General features: G+C 45.8%; 1 protein-coding gene across 3 annotated transcripts in view; it reads right to left on the bottom strand.

Moving 5' to 3' along the window:
- Nucleotides 1-11994: 11994 nt before the first annotated feature.
- The window catches only part of ATPAF1 (ATP synthase mitochondrial F1 complex assembly factor 1), a 30363-nt gene continuing 23548 nt past the window's right edge, over nucleotides 11995-18809 (bottom strand). For 2 of the 3 annotated variants that reach the window (XM_047084417.1, XM_047084418.1), the window contains one exon: nucleotides 14342-17185. In XM_047084417.1, coding sequence (XP_046940373.1) covers nucleotides 16991-17185 — 195 coding nt within the window. In that variant the 3' untranslated portion in view covers nucleotides 14342-16990. Of the gene's footprint in view, nucleotides 12611-14341; nucleotides 17186-18809 lie in introns of those variants that run through there. The other variant, XM_047084419.1, reaches the window with a different exon arrangement.

Below are 18809 nucleotides of genomic sequence, written 5' to 3'. Positions count from 1 at the left end.
TTCAGCTTAGGTTCCTCCCCTGAGGGCAGACAGATATCCCATACCACGACTTGGGCGGACTTGGTCCGTGGTCCCCAGGCCCAGAGACCAGTTGGCTGACTCTCCTGGGATGGAAGGGAAGGTTGGAGGCCTTCTAGGGTGGGAGGGCCAAGGCAGAGATACGGGCTACAGAAGTCACTCTGGAGGGGTGCAGAAGATGAGCAGGTGTGGGGTAGGGGGAGCTGGCAGCAGGAGGTAGGCATTTAGCATTGCACAGATCACTGGGTTCCTCTTGTGTTTGGATCTTCTGCTTGCTTGATGGCATGAGAACAGACTGGATCCTTAAGAATCCCAGCTCCTAGAACTGAGGATTCATTCTTTTGTTAAGCACTTATTTTTGCCCAGTCTAAAGTTTTTTTTTTTTATATATGATGTCTGAGTCTTCACTCTTCCCCAAATCCCCTATAAGCAAACAATCACATGCTCTAGCGTATGCAGAAGGAATTCTAATCTAGTCCTTCATTTGTTTGATATCCTAATCAATACCTTTACTGAGCACGACTGTGCACTGAGAGCCTGGGATCAGGTGAGGAAGCTGACCCAGTGGCTGACCTCAGATGCTTACAAGTCAGCAGTAGGTCCAACACTCAGAGCTAATACAAGGCCAGAGCTCAGTCATCCAGAAGTGAGAACACGGTTATGGACTGATGGCAAGCCCTTTGTAAGAGCGGGGTTATCCGCAGGAAGCACATGGAACACTCAAATTGGGCACTTTAAGGAGAGTTTAAAGGAGGCACTATTTAGAGGTGTAGTTAATGTGTAGGGAAACCACAGGGATGGCATATCACTGAAGGGCTAGCAAGAGCAGCCCTTTGCTATCTACCCTAGGCTGAAGCTGTCACCCCCAAGCTGCAGGGGTGCTAGGAGGGAGTGGTAAAAGTGGGAACTATGAGGAGGGGGCTACTGACTGGAGCTGTGGCCTAAGCTCGATGGACATACCCAGCTCAGAGCAATCATAGTGCAAAGGTCTGGGGGAAAATCCTACCCAAAGCCTGGACAAGGGAACCTCTATACAGCCCATTGAGGTGGGCCTTCCAGGGCCTAAAGCTGGAGGGAGGAGGATGCAGAGTGTGGCTGGAGAGGCAATAGAAGTTAAATGCTTGGCACGTGAGCCCAGGGACTGTGACTCCACAAAGGAAATAGAAACCGCTTGTGCTTTCCTTATCATTCAGTTCTAAATATTTTGAAATTTCATTGTCATTTCCTCTTTAACTCATGGATGATTTAGAAGTACGATTTTAGTTTCTCAGCCTATGGGAGGTTTATATTTTTCTTGTTGACTTCTAATTATATTGCATTGTGGTTGGAGATCATGGTCTGTAAGATTCTTTGGAATGTGATGTGACTCCCTCTGTGGTTTTCTACATGGTTATTTGTTGTACCTCTGAGCTGAGTTTTATAGAATGGGCAGGAGTTTGCCTGGTAAAGAGTGAAAAGCACAGAATCTTATGTTGTGGGAAATATAAATGATCCATTCTGAAGGAACTTCAAAAGTTCCCAGCTCATCCACAGGGCTCCCTGGCATCTGCCTCAATACAAGCTGACAGGCTGGCAGGTGGAAGGGTTGAGAGAAGCCAGAGATAACCTAGGTTCCTCAAACACCTGTATCTCCTTCTTATGGCTCTCAGTCTGGGCTAGACAGACTGTGTTCTTCCAGACCCAGACCTTGGAGAACAAGGTCGAGGCTTTACACACATTAGCTGTGTGACCTTGGGTTGCTCCTACCCTCTCTGATGGCATGTTGTAACCCTATGGGACAGACACTGGTCCATCCCACTGTGTCCTGAGTGTTTGTGGCTCAAATAAGGCCCTGTCTCTGAAGCTTGGTGGGAGCCATCAAGGACCTAGTTGAGGATGTACCCTCTTCTACTGCACAGCCTGGGCACACGACTCCTCTATGAGAGCTCCAAGTGGCAGCCATGTTGTGTCCAGACCTGGGTACCTGCTGTGTATCTGTGGAAGTCTCTGCTCCTCTGTGTGTGTGTCTGGAAAAGTCTACTTCCCCATTTGTGCCCCCATTTGAGCCCCCCACACCATTTCAAATCCCTTATCAGGACCAACTTCCTGCTCCTGCCTGCCCCCCCTCCCCATAGGCCTGTAGGCCTGTACCCAGTGACTCTGCTGATACAGAGTGACCTGTCCCTGGGGACTCCACAGCCCCTCCTATAGAAAGCACCCCCTCATTTCCACACTCCCCCCAGAATGGGTGATGGTACTCTCCAGCTCTCCCCACCAGGTATCTGGCCTATAGCCAGATGGGGCCCACCTTCCCCTCATTCTCCAAAGGAAAAATTTCTATTTCAGCTTCTGCCCCTCCCTGCCCAGAAGGCAGGCTCTGTCATCCTGAGTCGTCCATCCTGGCACTTGGAGAAAAAAGTGAAGGATACTGTCATGGCAGTTAAGAGGAATTGAGCTTAGATTTCCTTTAGCTTGAGGAAGACAAGGTTCAAGGGAATGTGACAGGGGAAGACAAGGTAGAAAAGGATTTACATTAAAATTCTGTGTGACTTTGGACAATGCATTTATTCTTTCTGAGTCGATTTCCCCTTCTGTAAAATAGAAACAACAAAACAAGAGCTGCGAGGGTCAGATGCAATAATCTTTGTAAACTGCAGAAAGCCAGTCTTTTGGGGCGGGGGGTGCTGCCTTCAAGCATCCGGCAGGCTTTTGTGTAGAAGAGGGTTTGCGCTTGTCCTTGTGGTCCTGGAATGCAGGGGCAGAGACCCAGGCAGTATGAAACACCCAGAACTGTCCAGTCACACAGCCTGGTTGTGCTCCAAGGTGCTCCTCCCTCCAGGCTCCCCACCCACCCTTGGAGTGAGAGGTATAGTTGTGTGCATATGGGCCTTAGGACAATTTCACAGCCCTCTGACCTGACCCCCAACTTGGCCCTGGTGGGCATTGCCCCCTCCCCTAGGTGCATACCCTCCAACCACTTGGGTTAGTTCCCAGTTAGTTCCCAGGGGAGGTGATAGTATATATATATATATATATATATATATATATATATATATATATGTGTGTGTGTGTGTGTGTGTGTGTGTGTGTGTGTGTGTGTGTGTGTGTGTTGGGCCGGGGCAGGGGCATGTTCACCAGTGTCCCAGGCTCAGCCTTCCATAGAGCTTACTACAAAGCCTGCATAGGAAGTTCTGTGCCACTCTACTCATGATAGATCAGTGGTTGCCAGGAGTTAGAGGTGGGGAGGAGAGTGTATAAAGACATAGCATATGGGACTTTCTCTGGGTCACAGGTCTGTGTCTTGATTGTGGTTCCACAAACCTATACATGTTATAAAATTTCACAGAACTATATACAAAAGAAAAAAATGAAAAATGAGTGCATTTGGGGATGTCTGGGTGTCTCAGTCAGTTAAGTGTCTGACTCTTGATATTGGCTTCAGGTTATGACCTCACAGTTCATGAGTTCGAGCCCTGCATCCGGCTCTGCATGGGCTCTATGCTCTTATGCCTCTGCTTAAGATTCTGTCTTTCCCTCTGCCCCTCCTCTCTCTCAAAAAAAGAAAGAAAAGAAAAATGAGTATATTTGGTGAAATCCAAATAAAGTTTGTAGTTTTAAATGTCAGTTTCCTGGTTGTGATCATTACTATACGCACTGAGGGAAGCTGGGGAAAGGGTACACAGGAGCTCTGTGTCATTTTTGCAACTTCCATGTGAGTCCAAGATTATTAAAAAAATATTTTTTTAAACACTGACTAAAAGACATATCAGTTGCGAGTTGTGGATCTTTGGATCCTGATTTGAACAAATCAACTGTAAAAATATTTATGAAATAATTAGGAAATTTGAATGACTGTACTTTTGATAATATTAAGGAATTATTGTTATTTTAGGATTTTTTTGGTAAGTACTTGTCTTTTAGAAATATAAACAAAAGAATGTAAGGATGAAACAATCTGACGTCTAGGATTTGGAGGGAAAGTAGGTGAGGGTAGATATGAAACCAGATTGTCATGTGTTAAAAATTTTTTATGCTGAGTCATAGGGACTTGGGGTTTGTTATACTATTGGCTCTACTTTTGTATACATTTTAATATTTCAACAGTAAGTTGAAAATTATCAATGGCAATATATTTAAATTTTTTTTTTTTTTTAATTTTAGAGAGAGAAAGAGAGTGCATGAGTCAGGGGATAGGAGCAGAGGGAGAGAGAGAGACTCTTAAGCAGACTCTATGCCCAGCATGCAGCCTGATGCTGGGCTCCATCCCACAACCTTGGATCATGACCTGAGCCAACATAGTCAGACGCTCAACTACTCAACTGAATGAGCCAGCCAGGCACCCCAAAACTTATAAACAGTAATAGGTAAACTTATTAACAATTAAATTACACAATAATTATTACTTATTTAAATAATAAGTATTTACTTATTAACAATAATTGAGTAAACTTATTAACAATAAGTTTTAAAAAGGAACCACACAAGGGCAGATTTCTAGGCCTCTCTCATAGAGATTCTGTTTCAGTATCTCTGGGGTGGGTCCAGGAATCTGCTATTTAGCAAGCTACCCAGGGATATTTATTCAGAAGACTAAGGTTTGAGAACCTGTGCTACAGATTGAATGCTTATATCACCCCGTGAAATTCATATGTTGAAACCTAATCACCAGTGTGATGGTATTTGGAGGTGGGGCCTTTGGGAGGTGAGGACGATATGAGGGTAGAGTCCCTCAGGAATGAGATTAGTGTCCTTGCAAAAGAGACCCCAGAGAATACCCTTGCCTCTTCTCCCATGTGAGGACACAGCAAAAAGATGGCCGTCTGTGATCCAGGAAGCAGGTTCTCACAAGACTCTGAAGCTGTGAATGCCTTGACTTTGGGCTTCCCAGCCTCCAGAACTGTGAAAAATAACTTTCTGTTGTTTTTAAGCCAACCAGTCTATGGCATTCTGTTACAGCAGCCTGGACAGACTAAGACAACCGCTTCCTGTTCCCTGTTTTACTTGTGGGGCAGAGTCAAGCTGGAGGCCCTCCCAGAGGGCCGGGGTGCTGTCTTCTAGTAATGATAGTAGTAAATTAGTGTAAACATCTTACAGAGACAGCATGGTGGAGTGAAAACAGTATACCCACTGCATTCATTTGTTCATTTATTCATTCATTCCATAGTATTTACTGAGGACTCATCGGATGTCAGGCACTGCATTTGGCAGACACGCTGTATTTGCCCTTGCTTTGCGGGTGCTGACAAAAGCCTCAGTCTTGTGAGGATTTTCTACCCGGTCCAGGTGTCCCATTTCACAGCTCATAAAACTGAGGCTACACTACGGTGCCTGGCTGGTTCAGTCAGTAGTGCATGGGACTCTCGATTTCCGGTGTGTGAGTTCAAGCCTTACTCTGGGCACGGAGCTTACTTAAAACAAAAAGGCAAACAAAAACCTGAGGCTGGCTACAGAAGATCATTACATGCAACCGAAAGAGATCTGCTCTTAAAGGGGAAAGTCCTTGACTATCATCACTTGGTCTAACTTCCTCAGAGTAAATGGGAAACATGAGGCACAGGGAGTGAAGGGGATGGGCCCAAAGATAAATAATCACAAAAAAGCCATTCAGTGAGCTTTTTATATACCTGTGCTTGAGATGCATTTTCTCATTTCTTCCTCTCATCAACCCTGGGAGGGAGAGAGGTTTGTCTTTCTAGGGCTGTGAATTGTCCTTCCCTCCAGAGGGAGAGAAGAAGGAGTGGGCAAGAGAGAAAGAGGTTATGCTCAGGGGGAAGAAGGCAGTGGGCGTGTTAGGATGACACCCCACGCTCTGCCCTACAGCTCTCTCTGGGAGGACCACTAGGTCCCATCTTAGCTTCATTTCCTGGAGGTGGGAAAACTGCTCCTCCCAGCCAGAAAGCAGCTGTTCAGGCAGTGGGTGGGGCCCTGCTTCTAGGACTCACACTGCACCCTGTGGAGTCTGAATTCCACAGCAAGTACAGCCCGTGACTTCCACAATTGTTACCCAGCTCCCCACGGGGCTGCATTTAGGTTTTTTTTCAAGAAACAGCTTAAGGAGTGCAGCTTTGCCCCAGGCTAAGGGAGATAAGAGTTCGCTCTCCTCTTCCGGGGAGTCTTCTTTCATCACACCAGCTGCCTGGAACCAATCCTCCTCACGGGGGAGCCCTCGGCACAGAAAGTTCTTAGTGCTTTGCAGAAAGTTCTCAGGACTTCCTGGTGAAGCCCAGGAGATTGTCTTCCCCTTTGGACAGTAAACCCTGAAAAGTGGGCTGTTCTTTATGTTACTCTCTCCTTGGAACCCTGTAGCAACAACTGACAGTTGTAAGGAACTTTTTGGTTTGCAAAGTGCTTTCACCTCTCTGGTCATTTTTGAGTCCTGTGACAAACCTGGGAGGCAAGCAATGGCTCCAAAAGGTTTTCGAAATGACTTGGCCAAGAGCCACAGCCTGAAAATGGTGGAGCTGGGACCCAGCCTCCTAACTCCAGTCATGGGTCTACCCCCTGTCCCACACATGAGTGTTTAGCACATGTACTGTTTAAGAGCTACCTCATATGACCCACTGGCAAATCAGGGAGAGAAGAAATTGGCTTGGAAGGGAGCTAGACACTTTCCTAAAAACGGTCTCCTGGGAAAGTAGATGATAGCACAGACATTTGTGCCTGGACCCATGTTAGAGTATTAACAGCATTAAGTTCGCCCACCATCCTCAGTAACCTTGACACCACCTTAGATTTCTCACTCACTCTTTTGAGACCCTTGCAAAATCTGTCGGCACAGGTCATATTCCACACATTCTACAGATATAGCACCCAGGAGAGAAAGTCATTAAGGTGAGCTGCAGGTAGAAGGGGAAAAACGAGAAAGACACAAAAAGGAGACAAGATACAGAGAGAAGGGGTTCAGGAAAAGAAGTCTATCTGAGGGTCACTTGAGTGGAGGGTCTCTGCCTCTGGGAAGAAGGTATATGGTAGACCACCACTGAGATACCCAGAGCTTCCGTGACCTTGAAAGCAATTCCCTCTCCACAGGGATGCCCAGAGGACACAGTGCAGGCTGCTGGCTCTGAGACAAACTGAGAAGGGCGAGAAAGTTCCAGCCAATCAATCCCAGCTCCAATGGGGTGTGAGTCTCCCAGCAAGCTCTGTAGCTGAGTTCTCATCCATCCCCCATGCCTGCCCAGCTACCATACATCATCCCCCTCTGCTCCCTCACCACAGGCAGGAGCAAATATGCACAGGATGGATAGAGAGCTTCAGCCTACACGGGCAACACACAATTCTCTGTGCAGCTGCAGGGTCCAGGCACAGATAATCCAGTGCAACAGATAATCCAGTATTTGGCTCCAGGGGTCACAAGCTGGGGAAATCTCAGCTCTCAAATCATACAAGGAAGCCATCTAGACTCCAAGAGTCTGAGAAGGCCTCTGTTTCCTCTGTTGTCCTTCAAAGTCCTTACCTGGGACTTGCTAGGAATAGCCAGTCTCACCCCAGGTGAGACTCTTCCAAGGAGAGAGTAACATAAGGAACAGAAACTCTCTTCCAAGGAGAGAGTAACATAAGGAACAGAAATCTTTCCTAGAAGCAGACAATAAGCCCAACCATTGTTTTTCAGATAGTTACAGTTGGGTTGCCTGGCACCAAGGTGCAGAGAAAATTTGCTACAAAGAGATAGAAGGAATGTTGCTACCAACACCCTGTGTGACATTGGGAAAGTCATGTTGCCTGGTCTGGGGCCCTTTCTTTCAGGTGTATAATCACTACTTTATTGCAGGGGTTCCCAAACCAGGCTGAACTGTAAACTTACCTGGAGATTTATTTTTTAAATAGTTTCCCAGGCCTCACCTCAGACCAAAAGAATCCATATTTTAGTGGTGGGGCCCAAGAATCAACATCTTTGACAAGTTCTTTAGGTGTTTTTGATGCCCAACCAGGTGGGAAAATTATACGCTTTAGGCCTCTTAAAGCTGTCAAACTGTTCAATCTAATGAGCTAAGTAAGCAGAGTTCTATAATCTGGAAGAATTTGGTCTCCGATAAGCCATCTACAAATAATCAGGCAGGCCCCACACCTTGGCCTGAAACTCCAAGTGTCAACTGACTCCTGACCCAGATGTCAGCTCCTAGGTGCTGGATTTATTTGCCTGCCCCTACCACTCTCTCCGCTGTCCTAGGTATGGGCACTGATCATCAGGACAGGTAAATAGTGCTCATTCCAACCTGTATACTCTGGTCTGGGCTTAACCCAGCCTTCCCCTCCTGGCTCCTATCAGCCAGTTTGTGAATCCAGCCTTGAGAGCCCCAAATTCCTACTGCCATGCTCTCTGACCTGATAACTATTGCTCAAGTCTATATTCATAGAAAAGAATTTCTTGAAATGAAAACATAGTGCAGGAAAAATAGCACAATAGAAACTTGTGTTTAGAAGTAGGTCCATATTCTAGAAGTAGATCTGTGTTCTTTTTAAAAATTTTTTTTTTCAACGTTTATTTATTTTTGGGACAGAGAGAGACAGAGCATGAAGGGGGGAGGGGCAGAGAGAGAGGGAGACACAGAATCGGAAGCAGGCTCCAGGCTCTGAGCCATCAGCCCAGAGCCTGACGTGGGGCTCGAACTCACGGAGCACGAGATCGTGACCTGGCTGAAGTCGGACGCTCAACCGACTGCGCCACCCAGGCGCCCCAGTAGATCTGTGTTCTAAAAGTGGAAGATCCCACCTCCTCCATGTGGAGATGTCTGCCTTGAAAAAACGAAGTATTTAATCTAGCAGCTATGATTTTGCTGCACTTTTATTATGTGTGAAGCATAGAGCTAAACACTCTACATATGCTATATCATTTAATCCTTTTCTTTTGAGATAAGACTTCATTTTTTTTTTTTAATTTACAGATGAGAATACAAAGACTCAGAGAAGTTGGGTAACTTGTCCAAAGGCAGACCTGGGATTCTAATTTACACCTAATTCTTAACATCTATGATGCTGTCTCCCCAGTATCCTCATTTGTAAAATGGGAGTAACATTGTCTTCATGGTATTGTTGAAAGAGATCAAATGGAAGAAACTTAAGTAATGGAAGCAAACATCTCAGAGTCTCCTGGGAGCCATGTACCAAGAGAGGTTCAGCAAAACACCTCTCTGCTCCCTTCCTTTCCCTGAAAAATATTAGATCTGTCAGCTACTTCTACCAGAACAGAGGAAGGCCAAATTGGGAGAATAAATGTGGGCTGAAGAAATAAGAATGTAAGGCGGGGATTCATGCCAAATCATAAATGTAGGCATAATAACAACACTAGCAAAAGTAATCTGGGGATCACAGTGGATCCCAAGACTCCAAATGATGCAGCAGTGATGTTTCAAACCAAGGCAAGGGTTTTTTTTGGGGGGGCAGTGGTTAAATGAAATGCTTGAGGGGGTACCACTTATCTCTGATAACTGCCATGGCAGATGTAGAAGACTGAGGAAAAGTGAGTATCACATCTGTTGAGAGGGAGACAGCTTCTGGGCAAGAGTCAAGGTTCAAGTCAAGATGTGATGGGAACACTGTGATGGAAACCAGCCAGGTGACATGAAATCAGGATACGTGTAGAAGCCTCGAAGTCAAGAGTTCCAGGTAGGAAGAGCCATGTTTGACAGCTGATTGTGGGGAGATAGTCGAGGGTGGGAGTGGGGACGTGAGTGAGAAAAGGGCAAGGTGGAGGGGTTACTAAGGTGACCTCAGTGAGTGGCAGTGTGAGGAGATGACTGCCAGGTGGGCCATGACAACTCCTGAAGGACTGTCACCCTAAATCCACTCTGGTCATCCCAGTAGGTGACCTTAGGCTCAGCTCCAGGCCCCAGTGGTGAGGCAGTCTTTCCATAAGCAGGGGCTAGGGTTTTCAGTCATCTCAGGAAAGACAGAAGGCAGCTTAATCTGCAGCAGAGGCTGCCAGGCAACTTGAGAGCTGTTGTCATACCCCAGCAGGAGAGGCTGTGAGGTAGAAAAGTGAACAGAGTTTGCTGGGAGGCTCCGCTATGGTGGGCAGAAAGAAGCCCAGCAAGATGACAGGAGTGAGGGGTGGCTAGGTCTCAGTGCTGGTTGGGGAAGAACTTACCATCACTCAGAGCTGTTTCAGCAGGGCTCACGTCAGCTAGCAGGGTGGACAGCTCCCAGACCCTGGAAGTTTTCGAACAGTTGCCCAGTGGCTAGGAGATGCTGTAGAGAGTTGCCGTCATGGCGGGAGGTTAAACTAGACCACGGTTTTTCAGCCTTTCTTGGGAACTGTTTCTTCAAATGACAGCTTAGGCGAAGTCCAGTAAATACAACACTGCTTCTCAGGTTGAGTTTGGGGTAAGGACCAGGCTCCCAGGATTCCCACCTCTAAGGAACTGTTGGCATTTCCTGAAGCACAGTTGAAAACTAGCAACTGGACAGTCTCTAAGATCCTCTCTCTCTCTCTCACTCTCTCTCATCTGTCTACCAATTATCTATCTATCTTAGGCTCCATGCCCAGCCTGAAGGCCAATGCAGGGCTTGAACTCACAACCCTGAGATCAAGACCTGAGCTGAGAGCATGAGGCAGATGCTTAACCAACTGAGTCACCAAGGTGCCCCTCTAAGATCCTTTTAATTAATTTCTTTTCTTTTTTTATTTTGAGAGAGGGAGAGGCAGAATCCCAAGCAGACTCCATGCTCTCAGTCCAGAGCCTGATGTGGGGCTTGATCCCACAAACCTTGAAATCATGACCTGAGCCAATATCAAAAGTCACATGCTCAACTGAATGAGCCATCCTGGCACCCCTAAGATCCTTTTATTTATTTATTTTTATGTTTATTTTGAGAGAGAGAGAGTGAGCAGGGGAGGGGCAGAGAGAGAGGGGAGAGGGAATCCCAAGCAGGCTCTGTGCTGTCAGCATAGAGCCTGACGTGGGACTCAATCCCACAAACCTAAGATCATGACCTGAGTGGAAACCAAATGTTGGGAGCTTAACTGACTGAGCCACCAAGGTACCCCGGCTAAGATTTTTATTTTATTTTTTATTTTTTATTTATTTTAATTTTTTTTAACGTTTATTTATTTTTGAGACAGAGAGAGACAGAGCATGAACAGGGGAGGGGCAGAGAGAGAGGGAGACACAGAATCTGAAACGGGCTCCAGGCTCTGAGCTGTCAGCACAGAGCCCGACGCGGGGCTCGAACTCACGGACCGCGAGATCATGACCTGAGCCGAAGTCAGACATTCAACCGACCAAGCCACCCAGGCGCCCCTAAGATTGTTTTTAATGTTAAAATTTGGTAAGCCTTGGGGCACCTGGGTGGCTCAGTCGGTTAAGCATCCGACTTCAGCTCAGGTCATGATCTCACACTCTGTGAGTTCAAGCCCCGCGTCGGGCTCTGTGCTGACAACTCAGAGCCTGGAGCCTGCTTTAGATTCTGTGTCTCCCCCTCTCCCTGCCCCTCCCCTGCTCATGCTCTGTTTCTCTCTGTCTCAAAAATAAATAAAAACATGGGGCGCCTGGGTGGCGCAGTCGTTAAGCGTCCGACTTCAGCCAGGTCACGATCTCGCGGTCCGGGAGTTCGAGCCCCGTGTCAGGCTCTGGGCTGATGGCTCGGAGCCTGGAGCCTGTTTCCGATTCTGTGTCTGCCTCTCTCTCTGCCCCTCCCCCGTTCATGCTCTGTCTCTCTCTGTCCCAAAAATAAATAAACGTTGAAAAAAAAAATTAAAATAAATAAATAAATAAATAAATAAATAAATAAAAACATTAAAAATAAATAAATAAAATTTGGTAAGCCAAGACAGGAGCTTGAACATGCTGTGCTGGTACCTTAAAATAATTGTCTTGCTCCAAAAGTTTGGACATTGTCTCTCAGTTCTTCCTGCTTACATACCCTGAAGCTGGTTGCCTCCTCTGATGGCCCCATGGTTTTGTTTTCTATGTGCAGCCTCCATAATAAGAGCAAGCAAAATGCCCACTGCCTGGGGCTGGGACATAATCACAGTGTGTTTGCCGGGGCTAGATCTCATTGTGCAAGGGATGTTTATAGACACAGGTGGTCTGAGCTGAGCAGTCATCCAAGAGGAATTTATTCAACATTCGCTGGGTATTTTCTCTCTCTGTGCTAGGCTTCATGGGAAGATAATGTCCAATAAGACGTGATCCCTGTCTCCGAAAAGCATCCAGTCTATGGGAGAGACAGCCTTGTAAATGTGGAGCACAAAATGCCGGGGAGTCACAGAGGAGCACGTGATGGGCAGCAGGGAGTGGGGCAGATGTCAGGGAAGGCTCTGGATGCTTAAGTGGAGTTTTGAAAGACAGACGAATTAACTTGATGAAGGGGAAATGGGCAGTTGAGGCAGGCAAAAGTATCTAAAAAGACCAGAACAGTGGTAAGAAGAGCACAGTGTATTCAAGGAACTGCTGGTCATCCAGAATGTCTGGAGCTAAGGCAGTGGGTGGGGGTCTAGCACAAGATGAGCCTGGAGAAGTTGACCAGATCCTGAAGCTCCTGTGTCCTGTGAGCTGATCCAAAGGGCCTTGGTTCTGAAAGCTCTAGGGAGCCCGGGAGGATTCATAATGCTTCAAACCAATTTTTCTTGCAGCCCTTCTAGTTCCTGAGGTCCAGAGAGTTCAGAGGTACCCTGTGAATGTGAGGGATATGAGCCTGCTCAGTGGGCGTTACCAACGACACCATTAAGTCTGGGGCCTGGACAGTCACTTTCTATTCCTGGCTTGGCTCCTCATGCAGACAATGACCTTTAAGCCACCTCTTCCCTTTCTGTGCCCTGAGCCTCTCCTTCAGCAGAACAGGGACGAAAATGCTGCCACCATCGTGCCACATTAGAATTGCCAAGACCAGAGTGTTCCATGCAGCACAAAGCAAGTTCTCCTTAGAACACGAAGCCTTTTGAAATAAAGTTTGGAGAAATCAGAAATGTTTAACGCATGCATTTTGTTCTTTAGTTGACAGCAGGAAGATTGGCATACCTGTGTCTCAGAGCAAGGGCTGATTCAAGAGCCACCCATGACTTCCCAGGGCCTGAGCTGGCTGCTGGAGCTGGGGTTAGGGGTAACTGGGAGGCTGCCATCTTATCTGAGCTGGAAGTAGGGGAGGACAGGGTTGGTGTAGAGGGCAGCAGAACATCTCACCAACTAGCAGGTTCCTGCTGTCCTCACAGGGTTGTGAGGATTGAGATAATCCATGCAAAGCGCTTACACAGCGCCTGGCACGTGGTGAGCCTCCAGTCATCTATGCTAGTGGTTACTGCTAACGTGTATATATTGTGAGGTCAGCTCTGAACTCATCGGGCCTCTCTGTATGGAGCACATATTCTTTGAGACCTTGATATCATCTACCTCTTATTCTCTATTACAAGCCTAAGTGCTTCATGGTGGGTGCCATGATCTGGCAAGATGTGCATCCCCACAGTACCCAGCAGTGTTCTTTAGCCTTCCTTGCCCCTCTTCTGAGATGGCACTGGCCTTATAGTTGTTCATGTCAGTGTCTCACTTGCTGAACTGTGAGCTCCTCAAGGGAATGAACCTATATACTGCACCCAGAAACACTCATGCTTAGCTTGACCCTGCTTCAAGTCCTCAGCACTTGCTGTTCTCTCTACCTGGGACTTATCCTCAACTCATGTATCAACTACCACCTCTGCTGAGTGGGCTCTCCTGACCACTAAGTTACTGCCTCCACTCCACATTCTAGCACACTATTTTTTTTTTTAATTTTCATAGCACTACCAGTATTTGAAATAATATTACTGGTTTATTCATTTGTCTTCTCCACAAGGAGATAAGCTCCATGAAAACAGGGGCCTTATTTATCTTGTCTGTTGTATTCCCCAGTTTTCCTAGAACTGTGCTTGGCATACAATAGGTGCTCAAAAAATATTAACGGATGCTGAATCAATGCTAAATCAAATGGCTGGGGGTGGGCATTTATACCTCTCCTCCAAGACTGAATAAGGTCAGGGTTGTAGAGACTACAAAAAACAGAACATGTGGTTCCTGCTTCCAAACTGGTTGAAGAAAGAAGCAGAAGAACTAAGACCAGGTGCCAGATGTGAAGCACAATGGCAGAGGGAAAAGAGACTCAGGCTGCGGCCAGAACGGAGCTTGAGGGCAGGGACCATCCTACTCATCTTCCTACATGGCGGCTGGAGTAAGCGCTCTGTGAGTGCCTGCTGAATTGTCCTGGGCAGACAGCCCACTGTGGTAATGCCAGCGGACTGGTGGGATACAGACACTGTGTAGAAGCTGGCCTCTTGGTTTGCAGATATTACTACTCAGTAAGTTCCAATCTGTGGATGTGGAGAGATTCACTTAAATTCAGAGTATTTAAATATAGGTACACATACAAGATCATGTTTTGGCTAAAATCCATGTTATTTATTTATTCAACAAACAACTCAGTATCATCTATGTTCCAGGCCATGTCCTTGGCACTGGGAATGTAGATAAACTCTGGCCCTCAAGGAGCTCACAGTCTAGTGGGGAAAAAAAGATACATACATAAATAATTATACTTTAAAGTACAGAAAGGGAGACCACTATGGGAGGCAAGAGCAAAGGAACCAATCCTAAGGTTAATGTCCGTAGGAAAGAAAGATCTGGCTAATGGGAGGGGGTTTTTTTGTGAAGAACAGATAAGGCAATGGTTCTCAAAGTGTGACTGGTGAATTACCTACAACCCAATCATCTGGAGCACATCTTAAACGCAGATTCCCAGCACCTTCTGAAAAGATTATGATTCAGCAGGGTGGGGGACCTGAGAATCTGCATTTTAAAGTGCTCTAGGTAATTCTACTGCAACTTAAAGTTTGAGAACTTGTGAGATAAGGTTTGCTCTTTACACCAGAATGAAGAATGATCTCCGCATCTGAAACACTGATTTGGTCTTTAATGACAGGAGGGGGAGTAGAAAAGAGTGGTATTGACATTTATGAAGCTCTACTGTAGTCTACGTGTAAGTCTGCTTAAATTCTCACAGTAATCCTACGAGGTAGATATTATTATGGTCCACATTTTACAGATGGAGAAATAGAATCAAAGGCTTTAGATAATTCGTTCAACATTACAGAGCTAATGAATCCCAACACGACATCTGAGCCCAGATTCACTTAACTCTAAAACTCGTCCACTTCCCGTAACACCATGTCACACCAGGGTACAAATTTACTGACTGTCACAATTTTCTCTTGGTTCTTTGCCAGATCTTGCCGGGTAAGTTATAAAGAGCAGCGAGATGGCATTCCGACCATGTCCAATATAACTGTCCATGTATACATTCTTTGCTGGCAAGTGGGGATATAGAGCAAAGCTGGGAGGAACGAGCAGCCAATTAATTCTTATTTCTTCTCCCATCATCTTATTTCTTCTCACACTCTGGTGGAGGTGTTATAAAAATGTACTATGGCCAAGAAGTGGGTCCATCCAGAGGGAAAAGCACACATCGCTGGATACCCATGAAAGCAACTCCAACCTGATGTCAAAAGTTCCTGGGACTCGAAACATCCAGACTCAAGTTTCTCAAAAAATGAACTGTCAGAACAGAGGCAGATCCAGAATTTGCATTAGGAAAGAGCTCAACCTTTAGAGAAACTGTGAAAGGCTAGCAGCTTTTTCAGCTTAAATACACACGATCTCTTTCTACACACAGACTCAGAAGTACAACAAAACAGACACAGCTCAGAAAACAATGGAAAGACCAATCCCATCTCAAGAGCTTAGAGACAGGCCCAACCTAAAAACAATCTTCCATAATAAAGAACGTATACACACACAGTCTAAAACTCCTGGTTACATTCTCACTTACCAATTCAGTGTCACACAGGCAAACCGCAGGCAGGAGCGGCAAAGTTGGAGCACATCAGATCAGGAAAAGGAAAGGCATAATAAAGGGGGTCGATGACAATACTGGGGGGGGCTCTGGTACCTCAGATTCAGAAGGCTGGTGTGTAACCACCACCCTCTTCTATCACTGAGCTGGGAGCCACAACAATGACACTACAAACCAAATGTGAGTTTTCAGCGCTGGAGAGCTCCTTTCTTGTATTTGGCGTTTCAAGCAACTGCTGAGTCCAAAGATAGGTTTTGATCAGTCCACTGATTCACACTGACACCAAGGACAGCACACAGGTTAGATTTCACTGTTTAGTGTAAAAAGACTGTAAACCAGACTTTATTTTATTGCTACATTTTCCCCACACCCAATCTGGGAACATTTGCTTCCACCTACTTTTTCATTTAATACTGGCATGGTTTAGAGTTGTTTAAACAAACAAAGCAAAACATGCAAATCTGGATCAATCCTTTCCTTACAGAAGTGTTGATTTGTTGACACTGTACTGACTCCCCCCCTCCAAATACACAGCTTCTAGAGGAGGAGGTACCACAAACTATGGTTTAACAGTACGCAGGCACCATACTGGTGTATTTAACTACACCTGAAATCTACAAGACCCTCCAAACCAGCTACACTAAAGGCAACTCTGGGGACATCTACATTAAGCCTTAATCCTGATAGCAATATCTGGTTGTTCTAGATTCTAAACAGGATATTTGGGCTATGCCTTTGGTCAGCCAAGGGGCACACAGGAAGAGTATGCAAAGCCCACGTCTAACTACAGCAGGTCGTCAAGCTTATTACCCTGTCACAAGTTTATACATATGAGGAACTAATCATTTGGGGGCTGTACGGTGCATAGCACTATTACACTGTGTAAAGTCAAATGAACCATCCTGTGGAACCTTAGCTCTCTCTGGTTATGACCTCAAACACTTAAAAAGGAAAGCTTAAATTCGCTGGCAGATAATTCTCAGAATGTCTGCTACCTTCATTCCTGAATATCAAGCAAAAGGGCTCACCTCCATGACTACTACTTGCAATAAGCACACAGGTCAACTCATTAGAGACTGCTCCTTATATCTGTTAAGCTCCAAAAGTTCAAGGGGGCAGGTGGGCTTTAGGAAACTATCCAGGGCTGAGCAGACGCTGTAAGCCAATCCTTACAGCTCTAAGTCTTATCCTGGTTCTGGGCACATTTCAGCTCTGCTCCAAGTCCACTTTGCTCCAATTCAGCGATGACAGACATATATTTGAATTCATTTGGTCTGAAGTTAAAGGTCTCCACTAACTCGTAGGTCTCCTTCCGGTCAGTGGCATAGAAGAGCTGAACTTGGTTGGCAATGCACTGTGCCTCAGCAACATTCTGTAAGGTAGAAAGAGTAATGAGGTCCTTCCCTGCATAGGGCCATAAAGCTCTATCTCTGAGTCCTGTGACAGGTGGAGGGGCCTTACCCAGGAGTCACTGCTTCCAGAAAGCTTCTCTGACTCCTTGACATCCAAGTTTTTGTTAGGTGCCCCTCGTCTGTGCACCCAAATTACACCATGCTGACCTCTACCATAGTATGTATCATATTAAATTGTATGTCCTTTTTTTCCCTCTTTTGCTTTTTTTTTGTCTTCCCTAGTATGAATTCCTCAAAGTATGTGCTTGCTCTACATTCCTGCACATGGTCATATCTGGTCAATGTTTGCTGAATAAAGTAACAAATATGTCAAAAATTTTCCTTTTCATTCAGTTCCTCAGTAACTGTTAGGTATATCTCAAGGGAGGGAAAAAGAGCAATAGTTACCCACCTCCAAGAACCAGTTTGTGAGTCAGTACTAAGTTCTTGACTAACCAGACATACTCTTGAATAAACACTGTTCCTGGAACCACCTCAGTCAGAAAACTAGTGCCAAAGTCAGCTGTGTGGTTCTACAGTTTGTCCACAAATTCTAAGACACTTTTTTCTTTGAGGGAGCCTAGTTTCCCTTTCCTTGAGTGTAGGCTGTACGTACTGACTTGCTTCTTCCAAATGGACCACGGTGAAATGACGAATGACTTCTACTAAGTCACAGAAGACACTGCAGCTTGTGTCTTGCTATCCCTCTTGAATTGCTCTGGGGAAAGTCAGTTGCCAAAGTCATTAGGACATTTAAGTAGCCCTATGAAGAAGCCGATGTGGCAAGGAAATGAGGCTTCTTGCCAACAGCCATGCCACGGGTTGGAAGTGGGTCGTTGAGCCCAATCAACCTTCTTTTCAGATGACTACAGCCTGAGCGAACATCCTGGCAACTTCATGAGAGACTCTATGCCCAGAGCCATCCAATTGTACTACTCCTGAATTCCTGACCCACAGAAACTGTGAGGTAATAAATTTTTTTGTTTTAAGCCACTAAATTTTGGAATAATTTGCTATGCAAATCTACCAGCAAAGCTCCACGGAAGAGAAGGGTCCACCTTCTCTAAAGCTCAGCTGTGGGGAAATGGTACACTCACTCCATGTAACAGAGATAGGGTCAGGACACAAGCTACACTCTCAAAACCTTACAAAAGAACTACCTCAAACAACTATTACTTTTGCTTCCTATGCAATCCTCTAGTTCTAGCTGGTCAGAGGCACTTACTCATCATCACTGTGTTCATATGGCCAAAACCCAACTGCAAAAGATAGTGGGAAATTCCCACTAAAACTCACTGCCAAAAGTGTGCTATGTCTAGCTACAGAATGATGAAAATGGATTTATGAATACCATAGGCTGCTTTACCTCCATTCCCTCCCATGGGGCTTTCAGGTCATTTCTCACAGGCAGGGACTAATCTCTGAGACTGGATTTTCAATCAAAAGCCTTCTTCCAAAACTCTGGGTATTTCAAATTAATAGAATTTTAGAGCTGGAAGGAGCCTCAGAGATCACCCAGTCTTCATTTAATAGGCCAGGAAGTAAAAGAAGATGAGGTTCAGGGATGGGTCCACAGTCATATGACTAGCAAATGGCAGAGCCAGG

Source organism: Lynx rufus, unplaced genomic scaffold (assembly GCF_022079265.1).
Source record: "Lynx rufus isolate CCGP_SWC_20201006 ecotype Redwood Valley unplaced genomic scaffold, mLynRuf1.p SCAF_2, whole genome shotgun sequence".
In the NCBI taxonomy this organism is placed as follows: Eukaryota; Metazoa; Chordata; class Mammalia; order Carnivora; family Felidae; genus Lynx; species Lynx rufus.
This window is presented reverse-complemented; position numbering and strand designations above follow the sequence as displayed.